General features: G+C 45.5%; 1 protein-coding gene across 2 annotated transcripts in view; it reads right to left on the bottom strand.

The window, feature by feature from the left end:
• The window catches only part of UBE2O (ubiquitin conjugating enzyme E2 O), a 61551-nt gene that overhangs the window by 18515 nt on the left and 17440 nt on the right, over window positions 1-25596 (bottom strand). For both annotated transcript variants that reach the window (XM_071573393.1, XM_071573392.1), the window contains 7 exons: window positions 11162-11221; window positions 6002-6112; window positions 5252-5349; window positions 3712-3775; window positions 1850-1993; window positions 1090-1199; window positions 162-312 (listed from right to left, as the gene is read on the bottom strand). In XM_071573393.1, the coding sequence (XP_071429494.1) occupies window positions 162-312; window positions 1090-1199; window positions 1850-1993; window positions 3712-3775; window positions 5252-5349; window positions 6002-6112; window positions 11162-11221 (738 nt within the window). The remainder of the gene's footprint in view (window positions 1-161; window positions 313-1089; window positions 1200-1849; window positions 1994-3711; window positions 3776-5251; window positions 5350-6001; window positions 6113-11161; window positions 11222-25596) is intronic.

Below are 25596 nucleotides of genomic sequence, written 5' to 3' on the forward strand. Positions count from 1 at the left end.
AAGGTGACTTCCCTGCTGGCAACAACAAGCCATTACTCTTTACAACCACTTCAGGAGTCACATTTCAGACCACATGACTACCAGGAAGATCTCTGCCTTAAAAGACACAGTGACCAGAAATGCTCAGAGAAGTAAACGGCTCCTTCCAGCCCTCAACTCACCTTTTTGGCAACTGATCCTTCACCCAGGACACAGTTCCTCTCAGGGCATTCACAGGTGATTTTTGCAGGTTCCACTTTGTCTGGGAACACATAGAGGCACCTTTCCCCAAGCTGCCTTTGGGCATGGTCAAAGCACCCCAGACGTTTTACCCTGGCAAAACAGGAGGACAGCCATGAACACAGAGCAGCACAAGAATGGAACCCAGCAGTGACCAGGGACTTCACAAGGCTGGCGTGACCTCATACTGACAGTGCATCTTCTGGAGTGGCAGAACACACACCAAATCATTTCCAGGCACACAATTCTAAAGGAGGAGTGGGAATCTCACAAGGGACTGGGTGGGACACAAGTCACTCCTCTCCTCCAGCTCCCCATTCCAGAGAGAGCTGCCAAGAGACATTTGGGGTTTTTTTTGCTGTCATTTGAGAGCTGCTCTCCTCCAGTGCATGAGCTCCAGGCAGGATCCATTGCAACGTGCTACTGCTCATCTGACCTTTCTTTTGAGCTTGTCCAGCTTATTCTGGCAGCTGCAGCCTGCAGAGGGCACCAGCTGCTGCCTCAGCACCAGCCCAGCCGCGGCACCACACCTGAGCTCCACACCTGACACACTGGGTTAGGAGATGCAGCCTGCTCCAGGAACAAGTGAAAGGGCAGCAACCACTTTTCTCTATGCATTTATCAGCTGGAGATACTTGGAGAGGGTCGGTGGGATGCTAACCCTCGTGCAGGTAACTCAAAGTGTCTGCTAAACTAATTTGGAAGTTGCTCTCTCACATTTTGAAGGTGTGGAATATGCAGGCATATAAGAAGGAGAAAAACACACAGGAAACAGCAGCATTGTGTCTAATCAGTTGGTAGGCATATCACCCACAGTCTGTGCAGGGCCTGTGTGCTGGGAGTGGAAAGGGGTTTTCAACAGAATCTCACCTGGACAGCTTGTCCTGGCTGATTATTGAGGGAGGAGGGCTCACACTGTCAGTACCTCCAGGACAGAAGCTTTTAGTGATCCAAGTAACCTTTAGTTCTACCACCTGTACCTACAATGCAAAGACAGAAACGGCAATGTCATTTTCCAGATGCTTTCCTAGACCAGAACCTCAGATCTGAATCCTTACACACAGGAAAGCAGCAAACCTGCTGTTATCATTTAAGATGGTCAAGTACAGTTTCACCACATCCAGGACCACTCAGTGCTCCTACAGCATGACTGTTGGCAACACAAGAGCTTCTACAGCTTTTAACTTTAAGACAAAAATGTGGCTTGGGAAGGAAACTCTAGTACATACAAATCAGCAGTCCAATGCCATAAAGAGACATGCTAATGGACTTGGAGCTGCTCCCTCTTTCAGCAGAGAGTCAGCAATATTTCCCCCTTTTTGGACAGCATGCAACACTAAGTTTCAATAGAAGATGTGTCCCTACTGCCCTAATGATCAGCAGTACTGGTCTCTAAGTGCACTGGCTCACAATCACTTTACAGGGAGCCAGCAGGGACCCTGGGTAGGAAAAGCCAAACCACACTCCAAAGTCCTGTCAGTCCACAACGAGAAATTTGTCCCCCCAGAACAGCACAGCCACAGTGCATGTGCTCTTGGGAGGTTACCATGGCAAGCTGACTCTGCTCCAAACAGCCAGCTAAGGCCAAGCTGTGCAGGAGGGGGACATGTGTCAGGCTGTCAGTCCTTACCTCTTCCACCACCACTCTGAACTTGCTCTTTGTGCTCAGAACAGGCTTCACACCCGAGAGCCACTGCACGCTGGAGAAGACTTTAGAAGGCCCGATGAGGACTTGCCCAGGATAAAAGCCATACGAATCATCAAAGAAGAGACCCTGTGGGAGGAAAGGGAGGGTGGAAAAACAGCATAAAGGACTCTAATTTAAGATTCCAGCATTTCTCTCTTTTGTGATCAGGAAGATTAATCACAAAGGTAAAGTCTGCAAGATGCCCATCTCCTAAAGCTCGTTCTCTCCTCAAGTCAGCCCAGCAGTTCCTATGGCAACTCACTCTGCCACACAACCAAATGGGACTGTGACTTGTGGGGGGAGAAGCAAAGATACTTGCAAGACACAAAAGATGCATATTTCCACACAAAGGTTCTCAGTAGCAAGGTAGCCAAGGTGGGCTGGACAAGGACATCCATATCTTTTCCATGCTCTAATTCAAGCACCTACAGCTTTCAGAGCCAGAGGATGTTTGCCTTTACTCCTCTGCTTGTCAAATTAAGTGTGTAAGTACTATTCCTGCCTTAGGTGGATTAGTTAATATGACAGTTCTTTGAAAACAAAACAGGACAGTAAACACAGTAATTGCTTTTCTAGAGCTTCTTCCCACTGCTATTTAGATCCAGCATGTGGGGGCGGACAGAGCAGTTTATGGTAGATAAAATACTGAGCACAAAACTGTATTAGGTCTTGTAATTTGTCAGAAAGGATAAGAGCATTGTGACAAGATCTAAGTGAGGGAAGTATCTAACACAAAGCAATTTTTAGCATGGGATCAAGAGTAACACTGGGACAAGCAGTGTTTCAGACCAAACCACGAGTCCTCAGAGGACTATGTACATTTTAAAGGCAGCCTGACTCGAAACAAGCCATCTCAAAATTGGGTAACCAGAAGCTGAATGTTGCTACAGTGTCTATTTAGCAAGCATAAAACATACTGCATTACCCAAAGTAGGGGTACTGAAGAATATTGAGTTACAGACCACTCCTTTTCTGTACAGAAAAAGAAAACCACAACAGCACATCGTATTGAACTGATATTCCATTTACTGTTCAAGATACAGGCATCAAATTTTAGCAGAACTGCAGTTTTAGATCAAAGAGACCTTTGCTTTAAAGGCTGGGAAGGATGAGAGCTGACTGCATTGTTAGCTCCTAAGAATTACACACCATCCTCTGTCAACTCCCAACAAAGCTTCCAACACAGCCAGGCTCTGCTGATGCCCTTTGGAAGAATGAGCAAGCTGGCATCAGTCTTTGAAGGTGAGAGGGGGTTAGACCATCACACAGCAAACCATGTTTTACCCAAAAACCAGCAAAACCTTTCCCACCACATGACGTGGAAAATGCCAGCATGGTGGCAGATCTCTATTCAGAGAATGCCATGGACTGTAACAACAAGAGACAGTGTTTTGTGTGACCTGGAAACACACCTGTTAAACAAAATGCCTTTTTCCAGAAGAGAAACAGTTTTGAAAGCAGTAAATGGAATAAGAGCCCTTTGAAGCATGTGCAGATAGAACAAGCAGTGGGTGAACTGCCTTGACACCAACAATCTGACAGCATATTATACAAGTTGTTTACAAAGAAAGCAGTTGGGTATATTCATTGTAATACCCCCTCAAAACCAGCTCATTACTAACCTTACCTTTAAACTACATCCTGTTACTCTTACTGCAAGTAAAATTTGAGTGAAGCTTTTCTTCAGCTGTTTAATGGTTAGGATTAATAAGTGCCTGTGAATTTTGCCTTCCCCCTCCCTCCTGCACAAAAAGTTTAGAAGACAAAGTTGACCAGAAGGACTCTCAGCAGAGCCAGATGCTCACCGAGTCACTGACGTGAGGACAAACGTCATACAGCTTGGCTCCATCTTCTGTGCTCATAGAACACCTGGAAAGCAGACAAGAGATACACAGTCACATTTCCAGAGCCATCCACCCCAAAAGCAAACAGCACCCAAGGATCTGCCACTGCCTAAGCATGTCTGTACATATACCCAGTGGTGTATCACTGTGCTTTTATGGCCCAGAGCAAAAACTGGTAACAAACTATAAAAGCACTAAAAATATCTAAAGGTCCCATTTGGCACGTAAAAAACCCAAACCTAGTAACAGGCAGGGTGTGCTGGCAAGATCTGCCTGCTGCAAATTTATTAGTCACACCATGCTGGAACCTAAAGGCAATTTGGGCATACTTGCTTCAGTAATAGCTTCATTTCTAGAGTGAGTTCTGGTGGGATTTCAAATGATTCATTAGGAAGAGATTCTGCAAACAGTTACCTCATTTTACATAGCTATGCAGGAGCTGGTAACAGATTCCAAGCAAGGTTTTAAACTGCACCAATAACTCCAGGCATTACAGAGAGATGTGTGGCTATTTTTCACTCCCAGTTTAACATATGCATAAGAGCCTTTGAGCCTGGGTTAAGTGAACACTAAAACAATCAAACTCACAGATGCATCCACCAATCATCTGCTGCAGCTTCTGCATTACTCACTTCTGTCAGACGGACTCAGAGCTGGCTGCAGGACTGTGGATTTGATTGCTGTTTTTTAAACATCAATGTCAATGCTCAGTTTACAAGACAGATGGGGTATTCCCCAGCTGCTGGGCCTCTTGGCCCTCCACTGGTTCCCCTCTTCCCTTGCATCAATAACAAAGTTGATTGGACAAGACAGACCTCAGTAACAGAGTGAATGTAGTGAATTCCTAAGGGTTAGCACACAAGGAACTGTCCAACACGCACAATGAACAGAATTTGGATCCTTCTGCTGGCTTTGCAGATACAAGTTTGGCAGATAGTTCTTTCAATATCTCTGGTTAAACCTCTCTAGAAATAAGACTTTGGATTATGTCTTCATTGAAAAAAAAATCCTAATACAGTTGCAAATAACAGTGAAAAAGCAAAGCTGTTCGAATTTGGGCTTGTTTTCCATCTTTGATAAAAACCACTAGCCTGCAATTTTCCACAATTTCACAAATCCTTTTGAAGGTAAGAATTCTCCCTGCATCTCAGTGAAGTTATGCTTGCCTACTGAGAAAAGGCCTGGAATAACCCTCCATCTGAAACAGCTACATTTGCAGAGGAGAAACACAGTTTGAACCAACATGCTTTAGTTGTCAGAGCACTGATCTGCTGGGACTGAACAAAATGGTCCCCTTTCAGACTACAGCTTTTCCAGAGGGTGACCAATGGATCTCAATGTTTTCAGAGAAAGACGTATTATCTCACTCTATATCCAAAGATTATGCAAGCAGAGAAGTTATCAAAATATGAGTGAAGGTGAAACTGTTTCTTGTTCTCATAAAACAGAACAGGATTGTGAAAGCCAGGGGGACAGTCTTGCACAGAAATGAGAGAAGTACCTTGCTCCATTGGACAGCTTGAGGATGACCTGGTTCTTCAAATCATAGACCTTGCCCAGCCAGCAGTCATAGGCTATGTAGTCACCATACATGAAAGGCTGGGATGAAAACAGGAAACAAAACCTTATAAATATCAACCCTTGCACTTTGAGCTAATTTTTATCACTGAGTGTAATTTTCCAGAGGAGCTCGCATCCATAGGCTGTGACTTGGAGAAGGGTTGTGACATTCCTGCTCTTCACTCCCAAATTATCTCAGAGGAAAAAGAACTATAAAATCCTACCCCATCAGGTCTCTGGAAATCACCTACCCACACAAGAAAGAACCAGGTATGTTTGAGACTGTTTCAGCTCAGCAGAAGGGTGCTGGACTCATCTCAGCACTTTACAGCCTGTTTAAGCAGAGATGATAGTGCAGCTCAGCAGCTCTGGGCCCCTGCCACGGGGTGCCCCACTCAGGCTGCCACACCAGCCCGTATCAGGAGTTCACACAATTTGGTGCCAGTCTAGCCCTTCAAGACAATTTGGTCCCAGCAATGTGATCACAAACACAGAACAGATGGTGAGATAAGGAGATGCTGCACCATCTTCTTGCAGGAAGGATGCCTGCAGCAAATTTAAAATAAAACCACACTGCAGATGCATCTTGCACAATATGGATGCTTTGGCTTCAGGGGTGACTTCAAGTCCAGCAGCAGCCCTCCAGATCACCCAGCCCTGGCTCCCACATGTATTTTAGCTGTGTTCTTACCCAGATATGTTGCAGGTCTTTGCTGTTGACAGGGTAAAGGATGCAGTTGGTTCCTACGAGTTTCACAGCACACTCTATGTTGACATCAATTACAGTTCCACACTGACTGTCCTGAAAATACAAAAGAGAAAACGTGTTTGTCACCAAGGGAAGGTCCTACATACATAGATACAGGATCCATGTACAACTCATAAGTGCAGAGACAAGAAAACTTCAAGAATAAACCTCCTCTTACCCTTCAGGCCCTTGTTCTGCAGGGGCATTTCACAAGACACTGAGGTAGCTCTGAGATCACTATTACAGATCTGTACTTTTTTATTCCCAGTTAGAACTTGCAATGGTTGCAAAAGCAGAAGCACAGACTCCTGTGTGTGGTCAAGTAAGACCACACTATGCCAGGTGATGAGTATTTACTTCCTTTAAAATCTGCTGGTTCCTTGGTCTGAGTGAACCTCTGCAGCTCCATAGGACCCATCCTGCAGGTACTGCCCTGAGGCAGCAAAGGCAGTGGCAGATCAGGAATAAAAAAAGAAATTCTTTAAAGCTATTATGACTTTAACTCACGTAATTTTGCAGGAGGTTATAAACTGTCTTCATTTTCTGACATACCAAGACAACACAAATCTGGCACCTTTAGTAAGATTTCAGGGTTTCCAGACAGATAATTTACAATTAGTCCAATTAAGAGATGGTTTGTCATCATCTCCCTCACTTTTTAACAAAGTTTTAATCTTTTTTTGTCCCCAAGAAAAGAATGCATGCTGCCAGGAGCCTTGTGGGGATAGGCTTGGCAGGGAGCACACAATGTGCCCGGTGCTCACATATGGTGGGGGCCTGCAAGGAAGGGCCGTTAACCCAAACACTGTCAGAGGCAGCAGCTGCCCCGGCCTCCTGACAGCTGGGACAATCAATATCCTTATTTATTAAAGACCACAAGCCCATTATAAAAGCTGACTGAGGGCCAGCATGACAAATGCCTTGGGATCAGTGACTTCTGAAGCTGTCCTTATCCCAAAGATCAAGGTCTCTCCTCCAGCAGGACTTGAGCACAACACCCAAAGGGCTTTATACCCTGTGAGAAGTGCATTTGTTTGCCCACTTACAAACATGCTGCTCTTTGGACCACATTAAATGTTTATCCAAGGCTTTCACTCAGAGCCCTGGGCAGCCCTTGTGGGAGTTCAGGAGTTTGTTGGTGCTCAACCAGTCAAGTGTCATCTCAAGGGCTAGTAGAGCCAAGACACCTCAGTCCAGGATAATTCCTGCACAGATTGCTCAGCCCTTCTGACTTGCTTTCCACTCTGCTGAGAGTCCTCTCCTCACACCACACCAGCCCTGTGCTCCACAGCCCCCTCCTCCAGAGGCAGCACAATGAGGAGAGTGGGACCTGGCCCACCCAGAGCTGTGCCAGCACAGCCAGAAGGGCTGGGAGAGCCAGGCTGGCAGACCCCAAAGCAGCAGGGGCTCATTCCCTCCAGCCGCTCCACATGTCACTCCCATTTCTTTCCAGAAAGGCTGGAAAGCAAAGGCAGCCTTTCCCAGCTACTGCTCCATCATGACAGGCTGCAGCCAAGCCTAAGGCAGGTTCCTGCCATCACAGGGAAGCGCCCAGCAGAGCTGTACCATAACTCTCATTGAAAAGGCTTGACCAGAATCACCTCAGACTCACAACAGCTCCTGCCAGCACAGTTTGGGCTGTACGATGAGCGAGGCCTGCTCAGAAGTGGCACCTCCTCAACAAACCCACAGTTTCTGCAGGCTACAGCACAGCCACCTGTCCTGCTTTATCCAGATTAAGCTAAATTAAATAAGCCCAGTCCATCATCTGCCAGTGCTTTACAGTTCAGGCCCTGTGTTTTAGATTGTTTAGTAGTCAGAACCAAAAAAAACCTTAGAGAAACAGATTCTTTTTTGACCTAACACTGCACATTTCTGAATTATTTTTTCCTTTATCAGCAGCCAACATGACAGCAGCTCTGAGACATGGTACAATCCAACACCTGTGTTTTCCATGGATCATCTCATTTCTCAGTCTAAAATCCCTCTTCCATAGAGCAATAAAACCAGGACTGATGCACACCAACACCCTCTGCCCATTCTCTGAGTTTCCCCACCAGGAAGGTTCCCTGCACCACCCTGAAAGTTGGTCTCCCACCTAACACAGTTGGGTGTTATTAGATATGGGCAACAGCACCAGGTCTAGCTCAGCTTGCTTGTCCTCCCAGCTGTAAAATGCTTGAGCAAGTGCAGAGCCCTGTCTGTAGTTAGGAAAGAAGACCAATGTTGTCAGCAGCCCCAGGAGCTACAGGGCTGTTGATCTCTCCTCCCTCACCTGCCACTGAACCTTCCTTTATCAGGAGTTTATTTATTTCACTGTCACATGAAACATTAGCCTGCAACAGGGGAGGCAGATTTGCAGGCTGAGGGTTCTGCTGAATCACTCTGGGATTATAGCAGAGCTCAGCAATGCAGCCCCAGAGAGAGACATGGCCAGCTTGTCTCATCTTCCAAGGCTGGTCTGCAGCCCGGGCACGGCTCTGCACCAGCTCCAACACACCCAGCCCTTCACTGGATGCTCCCATGAAAGGAGGGGCCAAATGAACCGAGCTGATATTTCACAGTTCTGTTACAAAAAATAATTTCTATCAACCCCAAAAGCAGACCTGGAAAAGGGAGGTGACTGAGCTGCCTTAGGAGAGCTGATGGGTTCAAGCCCCATTCACTCCAGAATTAAGTGCAATCCTTAGACCTTCTTCCTCTGCTTCTTCTGGTATCCTGACAGCACATGTACCACACTGGAGATACTGAAAATTTAAGCAGTGAATGGATTCCTCCCCCATCAGAGGCCAGGCCTTAAGGCAGAATAGCAAAATCTCATCCAAGAGCAGCATCTCTGCAAGCACAGGCTCCAACCCCATATCAGGTACTGCCTATCCTCCTTCTACTCCTTCCCTCAGCACTTTATTTTTAATATGGGGATCTTCACAGCACTCTTATTCCTTTATTTAAAAGGGACAGCATAGCCCAGCACTCTCTGAAGCAACAAAATCCAGGTGGTCTGACAGATTACAGACCTACTTCTAATCTTTTCCCCAAATTAGCATCACCTGGAAAAAGGAACACCACAGCTTTTAAAGCTTCTCATCCAGCTGGATTAGACTTAGCAGCCCAACTGCATTCAGTGAAAACAATCTCATTTTATGCATTTCCCCCCGAAGCATCTTTCCCCACACTCAGTGCTCGATGAGCAGCACATGAATTTGAGTCAGCTCTCCTCTCCTGAAGAACAGAGGATTTTGAGTCCTTCCTGTTCAAGGTTAAAAATGAGCCCTAAGAGAGTGTGTTGAATACAGAATAAGTTTCACATTGTGCATTTGCCAGGCCAACTGGTGCAGGGCAACCATCCCACATCCTGAATTTGGCAAGCTGACACTTGCAGGTTTTCTATTTTAAACGCTCCTGTAATTTTTGGAATGTATCTGGTTAGCAAGTGAAGGCTTTCTTTGGGATAAAATGGGCTTATTGTTCAGTTTTCCACTGATATTTAAAACATCTGAGGGGAAGATGAAGTATAAGGCATCTTCAGACCTGTCATGCTTTTTAACAGATGGAAGAAATTGAGTTATAATCTCATTAAAAAATGAAGTTATTGGCCAGTGGTACAATTGGTCAAACAAATGCCATTATTTAAACATGGAAACAGACAATAAATGAGTGTGCAAGACAACTGCTGGGTATGTATCTACCAAAACACATGCAGCAAGCCAGGGGAGCCAATTTCTGCTCAAATGACTATGGAAATTGCAAACAAAAGCAGCACATCCATGTTTGCCAAGAGGAGAACAACGTGCTGTCCTGAAAGCTTAAAATGACTTTAAGAAGCACTGGAGAACAAACAGTTGAGAGACAGGACTCAAAGCATCCCTCTGAGCATGAAGAATATACTGCAGGCTCCAGCTGTGCCAGGTACAACAGTGTGAAGAGCTATTTCCATTTTATACCTGTTCATTGTTTTGAATCGAAAAGCTGCAGTTTTAATAAGGTTTGTCACCTCCAAATTTCCATTTCAAACAACCATTAAATTTCCTATGGAAATACTTTGTTTCAGATATTTTCAAATTACCCTTTGAGTTTTTCCTTCCTTTTTTTTTCCCCTCCCTCTTTGGAATATTCTGTGAAAAAGCAGAGGGTTTACTTTTACTGACAAAAAAAAAAGCTTTATGAAAGAATAAAACCAAGCCACCCAGTTCAGAGAGTGGCTTTCCCCACCCCTGCACCAGGCTGCACACCATGTGGTGCCAGTGCAGCAGTTACTGGCCAGCTGCCTCCTCCTTCCCAGACTTCCTTGGTAGCCACATTGCTGGAAGCAAGTCAAGAGAAGAGAGGGGAGCACATGGTGGCCCATATGGCTTGGGGTTATAGGTTAGCTGGGAATCACAGCAAGAAACTGCCAACCCAGCTCCTAAAGAGAGCACATCCCATCTGATAATCCATACTCAACAACCTCCCCAGTATTTCCTACACAAAACCCAAATCCACACATCTCTGCTAAGCACAAATGGTGTACAACTAGAGCAGAGTGACTGGGACATAGAATTGTATCCATAAAGAGGAAAGGTATTAATTATCAGCTGCTGATTAAGAACCAGCTGGGTTTCTGTCAACCTAGCTGTGTTGGATGCTCCAGCAGTGCTGGGATTTGCTGTATTTCTGGGAGAAATTGAACAAGATGCTGCTCACCGTGGATTGAGAGGTTTGTCTGGAAGTATTCCCTCCAAATTCCCTACAGGAGTGCACCAAAAGGCAAAGGCAAGCAGTGGTGCTGGGATCTGCCTCCCTGTTCATCTGGGAGAGCAGCTTCACAGACCCCACATCCCAGAATGGACTACATTAAAACTAAGGATGGCAGGATAGGCAGGCTTCTTGTCTCATTCCCTGACCATTCCCAGGCTGGCTTGCTCAGGAGACCTTTGCAGCAGCAGAGAGGCTGCCTTAGCAGCACTTCATTTTCCCTGGATACAGCCAGGTCTATCCAACACTCTAAAAATAGAACATGCTCAAAGCATTATTGTTCAGTTCCATTCAGGCAATTTGGCAAGTCCTAGAAATCCATGCAACAGTATCACAGTCCAAAGGGGGCAAAGAGGAAAAAGCACTCACGCTGGAGCTCATGTGTCTGACCACATCTCGAGGGACCACAGAGCGATCTTCAAGCTTCAGCTAAAGGGAGAGAGAAAGAGAGACTGACTTTAGTGACCCCAGATGATTCTTAGGCAGAAAGAACATGACAAATACAAATGCACAGTGTCCCAACCCTCTGGACTGACAAGGTTTTCAGCAGAGGATGCCAAGGCACTTCCATACACAGAGTTTACTCCTTTGCCACATTCACAAGATCCAGTTGATGGATCTGAAATACAGCAACCAGGTGATCCATCCACAACTGTGCTTTAAGATGGCAGATCCATAAAAAAGGTGCAGACATTGACTCACTCATCACCTCAAGTCTCCCTCTCCTCTTCCTCTGTCTGCACCACGCAGTATTTCCTACCCACATACAGTCGAGGTACCAGAGAAGACAGAAGACACATGAAGCAGCACATCACACCACAGTTGTGTCTCACCCCACACGCTTTTCACTCCAAATACCCTCAAATATCTGTGGAAATCCTGTTTGGTCTGGAGCATTTTAAGCAAGGTAAGGTACTGTACAGTGAGAAGTCTTAGCTGGCAGGGGAAGATGTGACAAATTCACCAGAGCAAGCACTTGCCTTGAAAAAACAAAGAAAAAGAAATGGCTGCTGCTGCACTTAAAAACTCTGGGGTCTGTGCAGGTAACACAGAACATCAATAAGAGCACAGATTAAAGTTAAAGAACTGCTCATTCCAGCTCCTGCTAAAACACTTCCTGGCAAAGAGGTCGTGCTGGCAATAAAAGATGTGGCTGGGCCATCCTTATATACTCTACATCAACTCACGCAGAGCTGTGGGCACCAGGAGTCGTTACTGGAAAGGGAAGTATCACTTAATGAATCTCTAGTGATTAAACAAGTAATGTCCTTCCTAAAGTGGCCCTTCATCCAGCTATTTCAGCTATCCCCAGACTACTTCAAAGCTATTTCATTAGTGTTTTCAACAAGCTCTAACCTACAAATTGCAGTTGCAATTGAATACAGTAAAACACTACAAGAGGGATAACATCCTAAGAGTACTCACTGGGAGGCCACAAGACTGAACTACAATTTCAGGCTTGCTCAGCCTCCTAGGAACTCAGATAAAATTTCCTTCTGCTGAACAGGGAGAAACCTCATCAGCATTTCAGTGGTAAAGATGATACTTGCATTGGACCACCACTCTGAGCCCTGCAAACACACTAATTACTCTCCATGTGCTTTGGGAAGCGCCACATGAACGCAGCATCAGGGACAGAGCCACTGTCAGGTCTCACTTTCAGAGCCCACCTCATCACCACTGCTGCATTGGTGGCTTCTCCTTGCTCATCTCCAGCCTGAAATCCACTGTGCTCTGTCAGCATTTCATCCTAACCCACTCCCTGGCTTACAGCCTGCTTTACTAAATTAGACATAAATCTATAACCCAAGGACAGGATCCGGAATTAAACCAAAGTACCTGAATATTTATCATCTTCTTGATGGTGTGTTTCAGTAAGAGAGGAAGAGTGTCAGCCAGGCTTTCAGACCCAACTTCCAGAGTCAGAACCACACCAGAGTGGGAACCTGAAGCCCACAGCCCACTTCCAGATTGTCAAAGTGATTTCATTGCCTCCCACATCCCACTGGGGTATATAGATAGATGTAATTTTTTATACAGCTCTCTAAAATTATTTGTTAAAGTAAATACTCTATAGGCAGCCTCTTAACATCCAGAATCAGGCTACGACAATCACATTCCTGTAAGTACTCCAGTGTGAGCAGCAGTCTGAGTATTGTAACTGATGTTCTCTCACTGCAGAGCTCCGAGTGTATGATGATACCTTCATTTCAGCTTGAGCATTAGAGCTTAAATTGATGCATTATGTTTCAACATATCACTGAGCCACAGTGCTCCATTCCCTACAATACAGCATCTGAAGGACCCAGACAATCTGATGCTACCCAGCACCACAGTATCTGTGTTTTAGTCAACACTGGTAAATCACAGAAGTTGTAAATGAGTAGCATTCCCATTTTGTGGTCCTTCCTCAAGAATATAATCATACAAATACTTTCCAAGGCAAGGCATAAAACTCTCACTGTACAGACAGTATTTAACCTATTTTCAGGTCCCTCTAAAGGCAGCACAACTATTTTCAGCTCCATGTGCCAGACCCACCTGCCTCAGTATCTAAGATAAGTAAGCCAAGGAGTAGGCAGAATGCCAGCACAAACAGTAAATACTGTCTTTCATGGAACAAAGACTGCCAAAACCCACAAGAAACCCAACCAGAGGAAGCTGGAATGGCTGATGAACATGACAGTTGAGTCATTGCCCCCTTCCCCTGTTATAGGCAGAGCAATACAATCACTGATGGACAGACAGCTCTTTTCCAATCCATTGACCTGAACTGCTACATGATGGTTGAGATGCTTATCCAACTAAGGGTCAGAAGTGAACTATCTATCATGAGAGTTGCTTATGCCACCTGAGTTAAACAAGGACATGGCTGGCAGTGGCCACCACCACGAGGACAAAGAAGCCAGACTTTGACGTGCAGAGAGTGACACCACTATTCAGTTTGGGCTACTTGTCCATCTTTATGTCCCAGCACTCCCCTCACACGTCCTTTGCAACTGATCTAATTTAAACCACTATTTCCAGGCTCTGCTCCTACATCTGTAAGCAAAAAGTAAAAAATAAGAAGTTAATTGCAATTTTATAAAGGCTGTTTTGTAACAGGGATGGTGAGTTCTCTCAGTGGGACTAAGAAATAAAGCATGAGGGGAAAAATAATAAATAATGCCTTTTGGATGCATTACCATTCTATGGCCTCCTTTTTAGCTAAGCCAAGGTTTTATACACAAAAAATACATCATATGTCTTTTTGTGACAACAGACAAATGTTGTGATGGAGGAGAGATGAACTAGATATCCCATTTCTGTCCAATATTAACAATTAGGATTTTAGACTCACACATATGGAGGTTTTTCTAAACTGCACTGGAGAGTCAATGTGCTCCTGGGAGGTCAATGCCTGAATCTGTTCTAGAGTTAAACCTTTATCCCCTCCCTGGGACATCCCCTCAGGTCACCAACTCTGACTGCCAGTGTTCTCCAATCCCCCCATTAGTATTTTTGTTTTGAAGGGACAGCACCCACCTGTTGGCTTGGAAGTTGCCATGGAAACTTGTAACATCGGTGCTTGCAAGATAAAGCACAGGGAAAGCAGCCACTGCAGCAACAGGTAAGGAGGCCCCACAGAGCCTTCCAAACCCCTGAACACACCTCAGAACGAGTTAAAGGTAAATCCAAGTGTCTGGTGCTGGGCAAAGATATAACCTAAAAGATATAACTCAGCAGCCAGACAGGCTCCTCACAGGTATTTTGAATGACCTGATTGGCTTCTCAGCACCTGAGGTCCCACCTGAAGCAGGACATGATGGACCATATTTCCCATCCTGGTTTCTAAACCTGACAGCAATTACGTCCTTTTCTGCAGTGGTGAAGCTGTGACTTGGAAAACCACACCAGACAGGACTGGTTTGTGACTGGGATCACTGCAGGGCTCTCACTGGAGGTAGGGAAACCTCCTCACTCCATGCAGGAGGTCCTGGCCACCATCAGCTCCAGTCTCAGGCTCCAAGAGACAACAAAGCAGCTCCACAGCAGCTGTGGGATGGGTGTTCAAGGAAATGGACAGGAGGGAGCACAGCTGGCAGCAGCCAATCCAACTCAGCATCCCTCAATTATTTTTATTTTAATTCTAAGGTCTGATTACACCCCCAAATTTACTTCAGCTAAAACAGTACTGTAGCAACCAACACAAGCTGTTTTAATTTTAAATCTAAATTAGGTGCCTAAAAAAGCAAGTCAGCAGCCCAAATATAGCATAGATACACTGAGTTAGATGACAAAGGTTCAGAAATTCAAAGACCCAGAAGATCTGAAGCCAAGATATTTTTAATATCATTTCAGTAGCAACACATTACCAGTGGCATCACATATTACTCTTGGAAAAATATGTTCCACATCCAAAGTTCACTTCCCATGAAAGACTTGTGTTACAATTGATCATATTGCACTGCATATTAACAGTCTAAAAAGCAGGAGGACAGAGAATAAAGCAAAAGAACAGAATCCCATGGGAGCTCAGATGTGATTCACTCTGGGTCATTTGAAGTGGCACATGTTGCTTCACTTCTAACTGGAAGTTTCCAACCATGCTGGGTTTTTATGGGTAAGAAAGACGGGAGAATGGGGCAGAAGAAAGACTACTAGAAACTTAAGACTCCTGAGAACCAAAACTCTGCTACCCAGAAGAGCTCAACAATGAGCTACACAATACAGAGGGTTTTAAAAACAGCCCTTGAGGGATGCAGCTGCAAAACCATGAGAATAAATCTTCTACACCCATTGGCACAGAAGTTCTGCCCGTGACAGCTCCTGGCTAGTCCTACATGGCAAGTACAAGTGGTCTGTGCCTCTTTCATACAAAAATTAAAAATCTGTTTGAGACAAGAGGCTGTGGAGACTCCTGCATTACTTACAGAAGAACGACACCCTTTTGGGGCAAGGTCTAAGCTTCTGCCTGCTCAAGTAGTGGATGCACTAATTGACAGGAAGCTCAACAGGAGCCAACAGTGTGCCCAGGTGGCCAAGAGGGTCAATGAGATCCTGGCCTGGATCAAAACAGCGTGGCCAGCAGGTCCGGGGCAGTGACCCTTTCCCTGTGCTCTGCACTGGGGAGGCCACACCTTGAGTGTTGTGTTCAGTTCTGGGCCCCTCAGTTCAGGAAAGAGATTGAGGGGCTGGAGCGGGGCCAGAGAAGAGCAACAAGGCTGGAGAAGGGACTGGAGCACAAGTGCTGTGGGGAGAGGCTGAGGGAGCTGGGGGTGTTTAGCCTGGAGAAGAGGAGGCTCAGAGGTGACCTCAGCACTGTCTGGAACTGCCTGAAGAGAAGTTTTGGCCAGGTGGGGGTTGGTCTCTTCTCCCAGGCACTCAGCAATAGGACAAGGGGGCACGATGGGCTCAAGCTCTGCCAGGGGAGCTTTAGGTTGGATATCAGGAAGAAGTTCTTTGCAGAGAGAGAGAGTGCTCAGGCATTGGAATGGGCTGCCCAGAGAGGGGGTGGATTCCCCATCCCTGGAGGTTTTTAAACAGATTGGATGTGGCACTGAGTGCCATGATCTGGTAAAGGGACTGGAGCTGGACCAAGGGTTGAACTTGATGATCTCAGAGGTCTTTTCCAACCCAATCCATTCTGTGATTCTATGTCAGAGTGGTACATGGCTTCCAACACCACTGTAGAACAGAGCTGGTCACTGCTAATGCATAACTAATGCCTTTAGATCACTGAACTATCACCACAGAATGGTTTGGGTTGGGAACAACCTTAGAAGATCATCTAGTCCAACGCCCCTGCCATGGGCAGGGACACCTCCCAGCAGCCCAGGCTGCTCCAAGCCCTGTCCAGCCTGGCCTTGAACACTTCCAGGGATGGGGCAGCCACAGCTTCTCTGGGCACCCTGCAGATGTATTTAGATTTTTAGCTATTTTGCTTTAACATTATTCCTCATTTTCATAATATGATATTGCTTGTCATCTCAAAGCACTCAAAGAACCACAAAAGGAGAAAATATTTAGAGTTACATAAAAATTGCATCAGGGGGTTAAAAAAATCATTCAACATGACTTGTGTTGAACTAATTCTCAAAAACCTTGAGTGATTCAGGAACATGCAGTTCCCACTTGCTTTGGTCAAAGCAGGAGGACAGTGAGCAGGATCTTTCCTTCCTACATTGAATGCAAGAGTCCAAAAGCTTGTTTATGAGGCTGCTCTGGGCAGTGCAAAACACCCTTTTGAGAAAAGTCAGATTGATGATTAACTTCAGGTGCAGGAAGAACAGAACAGAGGTAGGCAGGGAGGGGCTAAAATGCTCCCTCAAGCTGAAATAAATGCTTTAAAACACTTCACAGGGGCTAAAATGAAACAAAGAGAGCTTTGCATCACAGCTGCACTACCTGCAGGCAGTCACCTGATCACATATTACAATTCTTTTGTTCATGCAACCAGCAGCTCTGAATCTGCCAATCATCCAACCCTGAGCACATTCACAGCAGTACAAACTCAGATTCACCACTAAGCCAATGCCAAGTAGCTCCTGTTACCTGAAAACTGCTGTGAACTGTTTGTACAGTTTGGACATAATTTTTTTCAAAAAATAAAAGAAGGGCACAACCTAAAGTAGGATTTCCTAGTTAGCTCCTAAGGATCTCATCAGTGGTAGAGATGAACACAGCAGTTTCCAGCCCCAGGCCACCACACTCTGCTCTAAAACACCAAATAAATAAATTTGCCTGTCACCAGCTGAATGTCTACAAAACTCTAAAAGCCCTGTACTAAAGGGATATGATTTCTTTTATCAAATTACACATCAGTTGTACACAGGACTGACAGAGTCAAGCAGCACCTGTGGTGGTCACTGAAGAAATGCCAGGCAGAGGAGAAGCTTCTGCAACACCCACAGGAGACCAGGCAACCTGCAAAACCAGAACCAAATCACTGGCTCCATGTCCCTGTTCCCTCTGAACACTGAGGGAAGTTTTGTAGCACAGGCAGCTTCAAAATCCAGCTGTGTCATTAGTTCTGATAATCTCCCTGTGCTGCAAAGCCTCCCTGGGGACCTGCAGCTCTTGTAAGACAAACTGACAGCTCTGTAATTTGTCATTATGAGATATTATGGAGACACAGAAACCTGAAGTTGTGCCACTGAGCTGAGTTCCTTCCAACTTCAGGCTGAAGCTTCCTTAAGCCTCCCCCTGTTTTCACATCTACCTACAACAGACTTGTGGCTGCTTTTGTCTCTGTCCATATTTCTCAGCACCCAACCTTTCATTTTTTTATCCTCCACGTTATTTTGGGTACTAAGGTATTTTTGGTGGCAGTACACAACTGTCCACAGCACAGTTCTGGTCCTTGTCATAGCAAAATGCATGCAGGAACTTCCCCTTCTCTCAACAAATATCCCTTTTGAGCCTCTTGACAGAAAGGCACTGAAAGACTCTACTTTCCTTTTCCAAGAAGTGGATTTTAGCTAAAAGGTCTGAAGGAATCATTGGATGAAACAAAAGTGCAGTTTAATTATAACGTAGGTAAATGCTGTGCTTTGGAGCAGAGGGATCTGGCTTGAACAGAAATCTTCTGCTCAGCCAAATTTAATTTTTTTACTTGGATTTCCCTTGTCCAAGACTGTCAGGTATTATTTATTATACTGGCAACAGATCACTTCTGTGGCTCTGCAAATTTACATGATATTTTGGAAAACACTACAAATATTCCCTGGCCTGGTGAATGCGCCACTGTGAAAACAAAGTACAAGGCAGTGATTCAAGGGAAGGGAGATAAGACAACAGGAAGGTTACCAGGTTATTATTTAAAGGACAAGTAGTAGGCTGGGCAGCCTTTCCCAGAAGGGGCAGCAATGTGACTGGGAGAGAAGAGGAGCCTGGAAGTAGAACAAGGAGAGCGGCACAAACAACGGTAACTCTGAGCTTTTCTGCTTCTTTAGTTTCACATTTTCTACCTCATGTGTAAATGCTGAGCACCCCCAGGCACCACTAAGGGGTGAGCCTGGGTTAGATGCCTAAAGAAGGGGTAAAGCAGCAAAGATAACCTGGTACCTACAGAAGAGAGTTACAGAAGAGTGTGACTTTGTCCAACCTTGTCATCAAATGCTGTTTTTCAAACATTCCATATGTTCATTTCCATCAACCAACAACCAGGACTTTCATCTGGGAATACAATGTGAACCCTGCATGTGCAAAAGGCTTCCAAAACCTTAGAGGAAATAAAAATAATACTGAAAAAATAATTCAAAAAGCATAAACATACTGATGCTTAGCATAAAGATATGGAAGGGTAACATTTAAAAGTACACAGCCATGACTACAAAACACAGAAAGACAAGATTTACCAACTAGGAAGTCACACAGTCCTATGAGGCATCTTGCAAAGATGTCTCCAGTTACAGGATTTAATCTAAATGTTGGATTTTTCTTCTTAGCAGCAGTTTATAGTAAAAGGTATGATCTCCCTTCTCAGTGTTTATAGTTCTTGCCTCTTCTGGGTATAGCAGTTCTGGGAACATCAGTTGTTAAACAGAAAAGACAAGCCAGGCTTAAAGGATCTCCTCCAGCTGCAATGTCCCCACAGCACAGATTATCACAGGACATCCCCACTCTCATCTTCTTATAGCAAGATGGCTGATTAATAGCAATACTGTCCTACTGCTTCTGCCTAAGAATTTGGGAAAAGCTTGACCAAGAGCAGTGCTCCAGCACCAGATGGCACTGTTACCTGAGGAAAACCACAGGAGACCGTAGTTACAGGCACAGGAGAAGCTGGCAGGAAGCAGCAAGCATAAAAATGGACAACATTTTGCCTGCATGTCAGGCAGCACTTCTCACAGACAGGCTGCCTCAACACTTGTCAGTAAAGGTTCAGATGAAGTACAGGTCAGAGCCAGCAATTCCAAAGAAAAGTGCTGTGAGGAGCAGGGCAGCCCCACAGAGCCCTGAGCTCAGTTTGTCCAGAGCTGCCCAGTTCCAACAGGACCTGAGGGAATGGCTGCAGAGACCCTGGTGAACACCTGACCCTCCAGTGGCTGTGCTGGTCTTCTGGCAGCATCTGGGAAGCTCTAATGGAAACTTGGTTCACTACTGGAAGTGACTCCCCCCGAAGGAGGAGCTCAAATGGATGCTGACAGTGTGTCCAAGTGTGACAGGAAGAGTAGGAGCCCATTTCAGCCACCAGTCTAGATTCTTAGGATTCCCAACTGCCTGATGTTTCAGCTTGCCACTAATAGTTTCTCCTCCTTATGTGCAAAAATAGTCTGTCCAGTAGCTCCTTCATCTGCCTGAAGCAAAAGAATTCCTGAAATTGTTTGCCTTGGGAGTCAATTATGCAACAAGTTTTCCAGGTTTTTGCTGGACTGCACTGGAGATGCCATCTGGACAGCAGCAGTGCCATAAAAATTAGTCACTTGAACAGCATTTGGGGCACACTGCCAGGTCTGGAGGAAAGAGTGGGGCTGCTCAGACCTCCATCTGCCTTTCCAGAAGATAAAAAGGATGCTGTGAGGAAGTCTGTGTGACTGTAGCTGACCATTTCATTCCTGCAGCACAGTAAGTGTACTTCACCTTCTTATGTCTTAGAGAGTAGGAGTAAAGAATATATCCATGAAAAATACTCCTTTGCTCCATTTCTGGAGCAAATCAGTGTGGGTTTTTTTGCTGAGCCCAAATGGACTCTGCTGCATTGGTGGTATGTCTGTTCTGGGGTACAAAGCATCCTCCCTCCCCTTGCAATTGGGTCAACAGCAGGCAGGAGAGACTCCTCATTAGCCCACAGCAAAAATCCACCTTGCAAAAATTGCCAAGGAAAAACAAGAGGGAGACAGATCAACAGAAAATCACCGTATCTGCTTTCCAGCTGGTTAGCTCATTTGCTGCTGCTGTGAATACAAACCAGCCATTTAAATTAGCTTCTAATTGTTCACAATTATTCAGACACAGCATAACCTACAAGCAGTGAGACGTCAGGCAAGTAGGAGAGAAAGAACGGCTTAAGATGCCTTAACAAGACTCACATATTCATGCCTGGCAAGTCTCACAGCCGCTGCCTCTCTAATAGACCCCCCAGATGTATGTTTGGCATTGCAGGGGAAGAAGATAATGCATGGGTGTTTCTACACTTCAGGTTTCTACTCTTTCTGGCTCCCATTTTTGGGCTGGTTCAAAAATTACATCAATAATATTTTGGTCTACCCCAGCCCTTCACAGTCTCTGCACACACAGGAGGTTTGAGCAACACTATTTATAAAGCTGCTTAAAATTCTGGACACAGCCAGAGCTCTTTGATAGGATGTCAGCCATGCGACACCCGAACGTAGGAGGTTGACACAGGATGGTTAGTGTAATACAGCCCACTCTTCTTTCCCTTTCTTTCACCCAGAGCCTCCAATACCACCCTCTCAGGAGTCCCTTCCCCTGCAGACAGCAATGTTTCACAATTGCTGCAATTTTCTCTCCTAGGAAAGAGGGGAGATATTAGCCTGTTATCCTTAAATCCCTACTGTGCCTGTTTTAGTTCACATACGAGACTCAATGCAAGTCCAGTCTGCAGGTCAAATTACTTTAGGGGACTGAATCCAGGAATACCTTAAAGAAAAAATACCCTCACATTCAGCCATGTTTGAACCCAGAGGCAGAGGATTATTAGAGCCAAAATACTCATCTAGGTCTGGGAACTTTAGCAAATTTAATAAATTTGAGCAAGATTATTTTATCAAGTAAAGAATCTCCTAGAGGAGACAAAGTAACCCTGGAAAGCAATGTATAAGCAGCTGTAGCTGAAAGCACAGCAAATGCTGTGTCATGCCACACTCCCAGTCACTCCCAAGCCGTGAGTGCATGGAGCTGCCCAGTCCCTCTTCTACCTTCTCCGAGTTTCCTGCCTGCTCTGAAATGAGAGCATTCCCCTGGAGAAATAGTCCTGGTTGATCTCACATGCACAACACACTCCCCAAAGACGCTGCAGTGCCTCAGTGCTCTGCTGCACGGACAGACAGGCTGCCTGCAGCCCAAGGAGAACAGCAGAGCATTGGATTCCACAGGCGGATCAGGACCTGGCTGGCTTAGCTGAGCAATACAGGATGCTCAGCCTGGCTATGGGAGCAGTTTCCACAGCTAGTGATTAAGAGCACTCTGGGGACACTCCAGTTTAGCTGACATGGAAACCAGCAGCACTGTCTCCTGGTGGGGACAGAGCCAGGGCAGAGGCTGGGGTCACCTCTCGGTCCCTCCTGGCAAGTGCTGCTGTAAGAGGCACAATGGCCAATGCTTGTTGCTTCGAGGCAGAGCAAACATTCTGCAAAGGCTTCCTGTTCAATAACACGCCTTCTGAGCCAGCTGTATCCACAGTTAACTCGCACATTGGTTAAAAAAATAATCAAAGCTTTTACACCCAGTTCAAGAAACCTCTGGAAAGCTGGAGAGAATCCACCCAAAATACAGGAACAGTGTGGGGACCCTGTGCATGCCTTTATTGCTGATAAACAGCAAAGCCACTCCCCCAGCTCACACTGCAGAAGAGTGTGTGAATGCTACTGGGACAATGCAGCACAGTTGCATCATTGCCCAAAAAACCTCAGCTGCATTTTCTATTCACTGAAAAAGTTTCAATTATCCCCCCATATATAAATGCTGTATTGGCCATTACAAAAAGGAAGGAGCAGCCCCTACTGAATCCATAGACCAGTCTACAGAAGCCCAGTTTTTACTGACTGGATTTCTGCAACCCCTGCACTGTGACACCCTTTTTTGTGAGGGGTGAATCTTCCACCTGCAGAACGGCTCGGGGGAAACTGAAACATCTCCCAGGGAGAGCAGATTTAATTCACTGCCTCCTGTTTGTGCACACTATAATACAAAAGCAACCAACCTTCAATTCTCTTCAATAAATCTGAGAAAAACCTCACCAGGACTGGTAACAGTTATGATACAACAGGGACAAAGGTATAAAAGCCCTCCAGAGTCTGTCTCAATACCCCGGAGTGAAGCCTTGTTTCAATCCCACTGCACAGGTAAGTCTAGCAGACTGAATTTTCCTTCCCCTCTCAGGCAGAGCACAAAGCTTTCAACAGCACATTTAAAACATCAATGCCATCATAACAAGACTACTGTATCATTTTACCTTCAGGTGTTTTCTAGGCTGACTTCTAAACCATTTACCATAAGCTCTCCAGATTTATGCCAGCAAACAGAGACAACACAGTGTTTGCCCGGCAGAACATCCAACATCTGCATGGAAACACCACTCTCCTCTCCAGGTTACTCCACAGGTGTCCATTCAGTTACTCAGCAGCATATTTGATGTGACAATAATTCAAGGTTATAGCTCAGGGAATCTTCTTTTCTCCCCACCTCCTCCTTGGCAACTGAACAGCCAAAGAGCACATACAGAGATGGCTCATGAACTCACCGAGCCCCTGGTGTAAGTAAACACTTACAGCAACAGCACAGGAACCAGAGCAGCAATAAAGCCAGATGTTCCCTGGTTTTCTGTGTTGTACACACAGTTCCCATTCTAAACCTGCTTGAAGGTAGATTATTAAGTGCATGTCTACACAGGCTTTAAGGGCAAAATCCTGTTCACCTTCATTAATCCCCACTAGCCTGGTTTTCCCCTAGACACAGCACACAACAGTAAATTTGCTGCAGGAGAACATCTTTATGTTCCTCTGCTCTGCCCAGGCTCTACAGCCCAACAGCTGTACAGCAATCACGGATTAGTGGGAAAAAAAGTATTTCCCAAGATGCTCCAATCCAGTTTTCAAGAAAGGCTTAGGCGTTTTGGAGACCCAGCATCAGAAGAGTCCCCTGGGGAGTAACACACTTCTAGGCCAACCAGGAAGCTGTGAAATCTTCCATTTTTAACAAGAGGAGCGTCTCAGAGAAACCTGGAACTGCCCCTTCACTAAAAACATTTCTAAAAGGTCATCTCTTGGAGGCAAGCAAGAGGAGATTGACTGTTAACAGAACTCATCTCAGAGCTGGCTATTTTCCCATAAATGTAAAAGATTAAATTCTTATAATTTTCCAAACTGGGGTTTAGAACCTCTGCACACAGATGAGAAAGCTGCTCATAGTGGGTTCTTTAAAAAGCCCTCTCTGAATTTGTTCCCCTTCAACGGGAACACACATTTAGTCTCTTCCTGGCCCGATGTGACTAACACCCGATAATAACATCACCTGTAAGATACTTCAATGCAGAGGTGGTTAGAGAAGATGCTGAAGTGGCAGTGGGGGACGTCACGTTTGACTCGGCATCTCTGTCAAAAGTTGCACGCTCAAAAAGTGCATTTGTTCCCCTCCTGCCCTTCCCACCCCTCCCTCAGACATGCTAGCTCTGCCTAAGGGCTGAGATGAGCTGAGGTCTTTCATCTTAAGCAGCCTCACTGCTCCACGAACTCTCTCAGGTACAATCTGACTGGGTATAAGCAGCTCTGCTGAGGATGCCCTTAGAGCAGTAAGTGCTCACTTGAGACAGCATGAGCAAAAAGCAGTAAAAGCTGTTTGTCCCAAGTCAGCAGTTCTGCCTCCAAATGAACACATGGCCAGGCAGTGTGAGGCACCTTTTTTTCCCTTTAAAAAAAGCCTTTGCCTTCAGAGCAGAAAGGCACTAGAGGCTAGCATGGATGCAAATCTTGCACTGTACCTGTGCTAACAGCAAATACCTTAACCAAGAAGAAAAAATGCTAAGGACAAATGATGCTGCTAATCCATTACAAAGCCACTGATCCCTGTTCCTGCAGTGGCAGGACTCCAAGTGTGTGCTTTGCGTATCTGGATATTTTCATACCTACACACCAAAGAATAAACAGTCTGGTGAACAACTAATCAATAGTCCCCTCTACAAAACGATTTTTACCTTCTTGAACCAAGTCAGTTATCGTTGACAGGGAGCCCCATATTTCCTGGAACTGTAACTCACTTGACGCCTACCTCCTAAAATCACCTTTTTTGGGATATATTGCTATGCACATATGCTGCAGGTAAGTGGGTATTTTGCTTTAAAACCAAACACCAGACTCTGTTATGTGCCACATACATAACATTCTTTTCTTTAATGACTTCAGATATAATAGAGGGATTTCAGTCCATCACAACCCCAGTGAAACAATGAGTCATAAATGTGGTTAGAGCAGGTTTGCAAACACTGTAAAAACACCCTCACAAGATGATTGAGGGCACTCTACTCCTGACAGCTGGAGCAGTGCTCTGGCTTCCTCCTCCTCCTTTTCCCTGCTTCCAGCAAAATGGAGGTTAACTGAACTCAGCCTTTGAACAGCACTGCCAAAATGCCATGGTGAGGACTGTCCTGGAAAAACCCTTGAAGGGGGGACAAAGCTGCAGGCCTGTCACTGAGGAAAGGAATGACTGAACAGCAGATTTCAGAGTTGCTGAAAAGCCACATGGCATGAACTGAACAGCATTACCAGCATTAACAGAATTGCTCTGAGGTGCTGAGCCCCAGTCATGTTCTGGGAAGGATCCATGGGTTGATAAGCCCCAGGCTGCATTATATGGCCTGTCATTCCCAATTAAACACAAACTAAGTTCTTCCTTATAAAACTGCCCCCACACATTAATTGCCACTGTACACTCCTCAGATATGGCAGGCTCCTGAATAGGATGTGCAACCTCCGGCAGCAACTCAGACCAACTCAGATGAGGCACTACTGGGACACTCCTATGCTTACAACAGCGATTTTTACTTGAAAAGGTTCCCCAGCTTTGCAGACTATGCACATGCAAAGGCACTGTGCCATCAGCCCCTGAAATGCAGCAGTGCTGGGGTTGAACACAGTACCCATGAG

Source organism: Pithys albifrons, chromosome 19, assembly GCF_047495875.1.
Source record: "Pithys albifrons albifrons isolate INPA30051 chromosome 19, PitAlb_v1, whole genome shotgun sequence".
NCBI lineage: Eukaryota > Metazoa > Chordata > Aves > Passeriformes > Thamnophilidae > Pithys > Pithys albifrons.